The sequence below is a fragment of the Dendroctonus ponderosae genome, unplaced genomic scaffold, assembly GCF_020466585.1.
Source record: "Dendroctonus ponderosae isolate FM_Combo_2020 unplaced genomic scaffold, Dpon_F_20191213v2 Dpon_F_20191213_374, whole genome shotgun sequence".
NCBI classification, from domain to species: domain Eukaryota; kingdom Metazoa; phylum Arthropoda; class Insecta; order Coleoptera; family Curculionidae; genus Dendroctonus; species Dendroctonus ponderosae.
In genome coordinates, this window is record NW_026018585.1 from 12,229 (window position 1) to 19,675 (window position 7,447).

General features: G+C 39.8%; 2 protein-coding genes across 2 annotated transcripts; one reads left to right on the top strand and one right to left on the bottom strand.

Moving 5' to 3' along the window:
- The first annotated feature begins 1,845 nt into the window (after positions 1-1,845).
- Positions 1,846-4,641, top strand: LOC125504086 (ADP-ribosylation factor-like protein 2-binding protein). The gene is made up of 4 exons (XM_048665448.1): positions 1,846-2,087; positions 2,138-2,444; positions 2,496-2,592; positions 4,394-4,641. The coding sequence occupies exons 1-4, from the start codon at positions 2,066-2,068 to the stop codon at positions 4,478-4,480; spliced, it is 513 nt and encodes a 170-aa protein (XP_048521405.1). The 5' UTR covers positions 1,846-2,065; the 3' UTR covers positions 4,481-4,641.
- Positions 4,456-6,872, bottom strand: LOC125504085 (nuclear pore complex protein Nup93-like). The gene is made up of 10 exons (XM_048665447.1): positions 6,649-6,872; positions 6,429-6,597; positions 6,217-6,371; positions 5,964-6,159; positions 5,699-5,912; positions 5,497-5,643; positions 5,221-5,444; positions 4,928-5,167; positions 4,670-4,876; positions 4,456-4,614 (listed from the first exon to the last, which is right to left on the bottom strand). The coding sequence occupies exons 1-10, from the start codon at positions 6,777-6,779 to the stop codon at positions 4,495-4,497; spliced, it is 1,803 nt and encodes a 600-aa protein (XP_048521404.1). The 5' UTR covers positions 6,780-6,872; the 3' UTR covers positions 4,456-4,494.
- Between the last annotated feature and the right edge of the window lie 575 nt (positions 6,873-7,447).

A 7,447-nucleotide genomic window follows, 5' to 3' on the forward strand; every position in this document is an offset into this window, starting at 1 on the left:
TCAAAATATATTATGAAGAAACCATTTGTTGGAATGGAACCAAATTTGCACTACTTATCACCTCAAGTCTTCTGCATTGCCATCTGTAGGCTTGTTATTGGGTGTCGCGATCAGCAGTTCTAAAACCTGCTTCACAACAGCATCATGTATAAACGAAAAACCGCCGAAAATTGTTTTGAAAGTTTGAAAATGTATTAGAAAGGAACCATTTGTGGGAATGGAAAGCAATTTGTTCTACTTAACAACTGAAGTATTATGTATTGATATTTCTAACTTTTATTTCGATATCGCGATCAGCAGTTCTAAAACCGCCTTCAAAGCACCATCATGTATAAACGAAAAACCGCCGAAAATTTTTTGAAAGTTTGAAAATGTATTAGAAAGGAACCATTTGTTGGAATGGAAAGCAATTTGTTCCACTTAACAACTCAAGTATTATCTATTGATATTTGAAACTTTTATTTCGATATCGCGATCAGCAGTTCTAAAACCTCCTTCAAGCAGCATCATGTATAAACGAAAAACCGCCGAAAATTTTTTGAAAGTTTGAAAATGTATTAGAAAGGAACCATTTGTTGGAATGGAAAGAAATTTGTTCCACTTAACAACTGAAGTATTATGTATTGATATTTCTAACTTTTGTTTCGATATCGCGATCAGCAGTTCTAAAACCTCCTTCAAAGCAGCATAATGTATAAACGAAAAACCGCGGAAATTTTTTTGAAAGTTTGAAAATGTATTACAAACGAACTATTTGTGGGAATGGAAAGCAATTTGTTCCACTTAACAACTGAAGTATTATGTATTGATATTTGGAACTTTTATTTCGATATCGCGATCAGCAGTTCTAAAACCTCCTTCAAAGCAGCATCATGTATAACCGAAAAACCGCCGATAATTTTTTGAAAGTTTAAAATGTATTAGTCAGGAACCATTGGTTGGACTGGAACCAAATTTGCATCACTTAACAACTGAAGTATTATTTATCGCTATTTGCAACTTTTAGTTCGATATCGCGATCAGCAGTTTGAAAACCTGCTTCAGAACAGCATCATGTATAAACGAAAAACCCTCAAAAAACTTCCGACAGTTTGAAAATACATTATAAAAGAACTGTTTGTTGGAACGGCACCAAATTTTTAAAACTTGTTAACTCAGGTTTCCTTTACCGAAGGCTGAAACCCGCATTCTTATATCTGAACTGCAGTTTTTACAAGAATTATTTGCCGGAGAAATCAGTTCCTTAGACTGGGGCGGTTTTAGTAGGTCAGCCGCCAGTCGTCTTGGCGCCCCTGTAATGCGGCTGGCACTTTTTCAAGCCCTCCAAAGTACCCTAAAAGTTAACGGAACAAAGAAGAAACTTATTCGATATTGAGGATAATCTTTCCTCAGTATGTACCAGCGAGTGAAGAGTTTTTCCATCAAAAAGGAAGTAAATTAGTTAAAACAAAATGAGCATCTTACCTAAGGTGGAACTAGCCAGTTGTCCAGTGGCGTATCGGGGGGCGCAAAACTTGGAAGAACAATGTCGGGGAATTAACACTCTTCCACAGTTAAACTTGAAACGTTTTCGCACCATTTTTTTGCCAAATCGTCTAATAGTTCCGCATTGATTTAACTGGAAAGCAAGCTGGCTTGTACGGTTGTTTGGATAAGGAGCAACTGAGGAAAACTGATTCAAAGTCCATTGATTCCTCAGATTGTTCAACTCACTGAACAACGAAATTGGCGCTTTAATGGATATTTCTCACGATATCTTGGAATCGATATTGCCGTGAATGTGGGTTAAACGCGCTTGAATCAATATTTTTACCGAAACTAACATGCCATGGTGTGCTCCACTTTAGCCTCAGCGTTGAAAGTCTTCAGAGAAGAAAACCATTGCGAACATTCCAAATCAGCGAGAATCTTCACCAAAGCAGAAAACACGATTATTAGGGTTTCTTGTTAGAGTTGGAAAGTTACGTTCTTCTGAACGCAGCCCTGGTGTTAGATTTACGGTTCCCATCGCAACTTAATGTATTGACTTGCACTTACCCAAATTATTGCGTGAATTGTCGACAAAATGACTGAAGTGGATTGTAACTGTTAGCGCATTCAACTGAAGAAAATTCCAGTTTTAACAGATGAGTTTTAGGTCAACTGGGCAACGGCATTGAGCAAAACGAGCTCGATATTTCCCATTACTGTTTGGAAACCGCCGAAAAATCGTTTGCGGAAATCATCGGATGCATTGAAAGCATCATCATCAGCGAAACGTTTGCTCAGCTACAGAGCGGCTTCTTGGAGCAGCATTATAGAGAATTTAGCGAAGTTGAAGAAAACCGGCTGGTCTACACAGAAATCTTCAACAGCTACCAGGCCACGGTCGAAAAATACATTGAAGAACAGCTCACATGCAGTATACCGGGGTTTGATATTCGGGGCTTTGAAATGGAGCTGGAGTGAGTGATTTGATGAGGTCTGGAAATTTTTATGCAGACTTTGATGTTTAGAAAACACCCCGAGGTGCTGGATGGGGAAATTTACGAGATGTTGTCCACGTTTTGGGACTTTGCCAATTTCAAGCGCATGTTTTTGGACTACAAAATTGTAAGTAGTTTAAAATAATGCTCAGAACCAGCAATGTTCAGCAATAGAATTTACCACCGATTGCTTTGCCCATGCAATGCCTAGAAAAAACAATGGAGAAGTCTTCCAGACAGTTCTAGAAAGCGACTTTGGCAAAAATAATTATTGGGTTGTTCTGAAAGTAATTTCGGTTTTTCGTGCAAATAAAACATACATTTCAAATAAGAAATAAATAGACTATTAAATAGTCATTCTTTCCCAAGACAAAAATACTCTAAGTGATTTGTTACCTCCACACCAAAGTGAAACTCTCTCTTTCTGATCAAAAGCAAGGCGCAAAAATTAAACAACTACGCCAAAACTTTCCAAAGTTTAAAAATTAATTATGAAGGAACTGTCGATTCGAATCGAACCAAATTTGAACCACATATAARCTGATGCCTTCTTTATCGMRGGCRGAAACTCGTRATTCGMTATYCCAACTGGATGTTCACAAATCGGCTTCGGAAGTGCRAGGCGCAAAARTTAAAGACCCGCGYCRAAACTTTACAAAGTTTAAAAATTMATTATGAGAGAACCGTTSATTCGAACAGAACCAAATTTGCWTCACATATTAACTGATATCTTCTTTATCCAGAGCTGAAACTCKTAATTYGCTATCTCAACTGGTTGTTCACAAAKMTGCTTCGTAARTGCAAGGYGCAAAAATGAAAGACCCGCGCCAAAACTCGAAAGTTTAAAAATTCGTTACGACAGAACCATTGATTCAATRAGAACCAAATTTGCACCACGCATCAAGTCAAGTCTTTTTTATCCAGTACTGAAACCCTTATTCCGCGATCTCAACTGCTTGTTTAGAAATCGGCTTCGGACAAGCAAGGCGCAAACACTAAACAACCGCGCCAAAATTGTCCAAAGTTTAAAAATTCATTATGAAGGAACCATTGATTTGACTAAAACCAAATTTGTACCACATATTAACTGATACCTTCTTTATCCAGAGCTGAAACTCGTAATTCGCTATCTCAACTGGTTGTTCACAAATCTGCTTCGTAAATGCAATTTGCAAAAATTAAAGACCTGCGCCAAAACTCGAAAGTTTCAAAATTCATTGCGACAGAACCATTGATTCAATTAGAACCAAATTTGCATCACACATCAAGTGAAGTCTTCTTTAGCCAGAGCTGAAACCGTTATTCCGCATTCTCAAATGATTGTTCAGAAATCGGCTTCGGAAAAGCAAGGCGCAAACACTAAACAACCGCCCCAAAATTGTCCAAAGTTTAAAAATTCATTATGAAAGAACCATTGATTTGACTAAAACCAAATTTGCATCACATATTAACTGATACCTTCTTTATCCAGAGATGAAGCCCGTATTCCGCTATCTCAACTGGTTGCGCATAAACCGGCTTCAGAAGGACATGACGAACAAAAAGAAAAAAAACGCATCAAAACCTTCCAACGTTTACAAATCCATTATAAAGAAACCGTTTCTTGGACTAGAACCATGTTCACATCACACGCAGCCAAAGCTCATCTCCATACACATCGGTTCTCTTCTCCCTAGTAAGAATGTAAAATATGGCAAAAATGCTGTTTTTTTCGCTTCCCATCTGTAAAACAGTACCAACCGATAATGCGTAGAATCATCAGGAGTTTTTCATACATAAGCCTTGCTATACCAACTCTCAAAAGAATGATGCGGCTTCAGGGTGAAACTGGATGCAAGAACATTCAATAAATCCTCTAACGCGGAAAAATCAAATTACTTTCCGAACAACCCAGTAAATTCCCAGAAAAACTAAAAGTTAATTTTTAGGTAAAAGAAGGAAAAGGAGTGGATTTTTCCAAAGACATTCTGGTAACAAAATACAGCCTGAATCAAGAAACGGCGTTTATTCAGTAATAAAAAACATCTAATTAATGCATCAGAATTTCCATCTGCACCAGTCTGCTGTTTGTGTCGCCTGGCATTCTATATGGAAGCATCCCAGCGAAATTCGTGATAGTCTTGGCCTGTTGCCTCAAATAAGACATTTGCTGGGAGAATAAACGAGTTTTAAGGGATATTCATTTTTTCCATAGTTTCACTTACTGCTTCCAAAGGCCCTTCTTGGAACCGCGGAATGAACTCAACATTAGACTTAATTTTTTGATACTGAGCAAACAGCATGTTCATCGTCGTCAGGAGCACATCCGGAATAACTTTGGCAACATTCGAAGTTAAATTGTGGGTAACATCGAACACGCGGTCTTTGAGCTCTTCCTCTCTGAACGGCACCAGTTTTATGTCATTTAAAACCTGTAATTTTCGCTACCGTTGCAAAACAGTTTCATCGGGATTTCCATTTACCTTTAAGGCCTGTGGGAACTCTTTTTCATAGTACAGATCGAAGAACGTAATCAGTCTGTTGAGGGTGAAAAAGGAAAACTTCAAATCCGAGCGCTCCGACTTGAAGCCTTCTCTGGAAATGCGCTCAGCATAGTAAAAGGCCTGGTTCTTCAATCTGGTTCTCAAAGAGTTGGGGTCGCCCTCCAGCTGAACCACTTGGGACAACATGGTGCATAAATACGTCAAAATTCCCTCTTGGTTCTGAAAACAGACACTTTTCAGCTGCTGCCAGTTGTTTGGCTTAATGAGCTTACATTGGCTATATCAAACAGCGCAATTGCGTCTTCGTACAGGCCCTTGTTCACTAGATTAGCCGCAATGGTTTCGGCCACACTCACTGCAGTGACATGCGTATCAATAAACTGATCAATCAAGCCTTTGTTCCTGATCCCGTTCCCATCAACTGTTCCTAGTAGTTGTGCGTATTCCTTCGTTTCCAGCGCCAAATCCACAGCGCAAACCTTAAAAAGACTTTGACCTAAAACACTCAAAAACTTCTCAATCTACTCTGAACTCTTCCGCAGGTTTACCTTCGGAATCTGTATAGTTCTTCAGGTGATACAGATAGTGGAGTGCTTCATTGGGGCAGTGAAACTCGAAAGATCGCACATAAATCATTATCAAGCGCGCCAGATTTAATCGTCTGGCCGGCTTTGGGTCCGCGGGGTCGATGAAAACTACCAGCAAATCAAGTTGAATGCATTTAGCTCAGTTTGAAGATAGGCAACTTACGAAGAGGTGCACTAGTGTCATGAGGCCCAGCCAGTAAATACAGCTCGTTCAGAGCAATCGCCATATGAACAGCATGCACCTTGAACCTCTCGATTCTGGCTAGGAACTCAATTGCTGCCTCAAACTGGCCAGTGAGCGCCAGCACTTGAAAGTACAAATGGGGCTGATTGAAGGCATCGTAATGCGACTCTCCATACTCCTCCAAGATAACTTGCTGCAAAAAGTTGGGTAAAACCTACTTTAATTTGTAGTGAACCCTACCTACCTGAAGATCACTGTACTTGATGGAGTCTTCCTTAGAACTATCTGCTCGCACCAGGCTGAGTTTCAGCCAAAGATAATCGTCGGCAGTTCGGGCGACTTCTGAATGTTCATCAGAAATATCGCAACAGCCCAAAACCGACCATGTGATCCTCTTGAAAGGATCGGTTTCGTTCCGAACGAATCTTCTATAGGAAAACCTACACATACATTGATATCAGCGAAAAAACTCGTGGGTCTTTTGGCAGGTTTTCTACCTAATACTGTCCTCCAGCTTGGGAATATTGGGGTTATTTGGGTTGCCCAGCTTTGCCTCCAGTAAGGAAATTATCTCGTTGTACTCGGTTAGGCCGCTTTTCTTCAGGCAGTGGATTGCAGCTGGGAGATCGCCCGATCTCAAGCAGTAATACACCTTAAACGCAATGAAACAATTTCAAAAACCTGTTTTTGCTAAGCCTGATGTTCCTACCATAGGCCAAAGAGGCCGATCATCAATCATCCCGTCCTTTAAGCCCAAATATTCCCCCTGCAATCTGAGCCCCACGAAGCTCTTTACCAATGGGTACGTGCCTGGGATTCCGCCTCTTCCGGCGTGCGTGAGATTTTCCGTAATTATGCTATTCATGAACGTCTTGTACCTTAAAACCAAAGCATAATTTACTAGATTTTAAAACATTTTTCAACCCCACCTGTCCTCTAGGTATTTCTGGCCTTGACGCACTAAGCTCAGAATCACCGGCTTGGTGTTTCGGGTCTTTATCGGATCTTCCGATTGCGGGATTGATGAGCACTGGACCATGTACTTGATGATTTCCCACATATCTTTCACCTTCTAAAATTCAACTTTTAACGTTACACCAACAAAGAAATTTAAATTTATTGAGAGGGAACCATTGGGGCCAATGCAAGCAAATTTTCCCAACATGTAAAGTGAAGCTTTGGTTATTCAGAGCTGAAACCCTTATTCCGGTATATCAACTAGTTGTTCAGAAATTCACTTCAGAAGAGCAAGGCGCAAAATTTTAACACTTGCGCCAAAAGCTTCCAAAGATTAAAAATTCGTCAAGAAGGAACCATTTATTCCAATAGAACCAAATTGGCATCAGACGCAAAGTGAAGCTTTGGTTATTCAGAGCTGAAACCCTTATTCCGCTATCTCAACTAGTTGTTCAGAAATCCACTTCAGAAGTGCAAGGCGCAAAAATTCAACACCTGCGCCAAAAGCTTCCAAAAATTAAAAATTCGTTAGGAAGGAACCATGTATTCCAATAGAACGACATTGGCATCAGACGTAAAGAGAAGCTCTCTTTATTCAGAGCTAAAATCCTTATTCCGCTGTCTTAACTGGTTGTTCAGAAGTCGATTTCAGAAGAGCAAGGCGCAAAAGCTAAACACCCGCGACAAAAGTTTCAAAGGTCAAAAATTCATTATGAAGGAACCATTGATTCGATAAGAACCAAATTCACATAACTCGCGAAGCAAGGCTTT

What these genes read in the sequence shown, in the direction of transcription:
- LOC125504086 (XM_048665448.1), top strand. Translation starts at nt 2,066, where the DNA reads ATGACTGAAGTGGATTGTAACT. An exon ending in GACTGAAGTGGATTGTAACT is followed by an intron (nt 2,088 to 2,137) that starts GTTAGCGCATTC and finishes GATGAGTTTTAG; the next exon opens with GTCAACTGGGCAACGGCATT. An exon ending in GGCTTTGAAATGGAGCTGGA is followed by an intron (nt 2,445 to 2,495) that starts GTGAGTGATTTG and finishes TTTGATGTTTAG; the next exon opens with AAAACACCCCGAGGTGCTGG.
- LOC125504085 (XM_048665447.1), bottom strand. Translation starts at nt 6,779, where the DNA reads ATGTGGGAAATCATCAAGTACATGGTCCAGTGCTCATCAATCCCGCAA. An exon ending in ATCGGCCTCTTTGGCCTATG is followed by an intron (nt 6,372 to 6,428) that starts GTAGGAACATCA and finishes ATTGCGTTTAAG; the next exon opens with GTGTATTACTGCTTGAGATC. An exon ending in AAGCTGGAGGACAGTATTAG is followed by an intron (nt 6,160 to 6,216) that starts GTAGAAAACCTG and finishes ATGTATGTGTAG; the next exon opens with GTTTTCCTATAGAAGATTCG.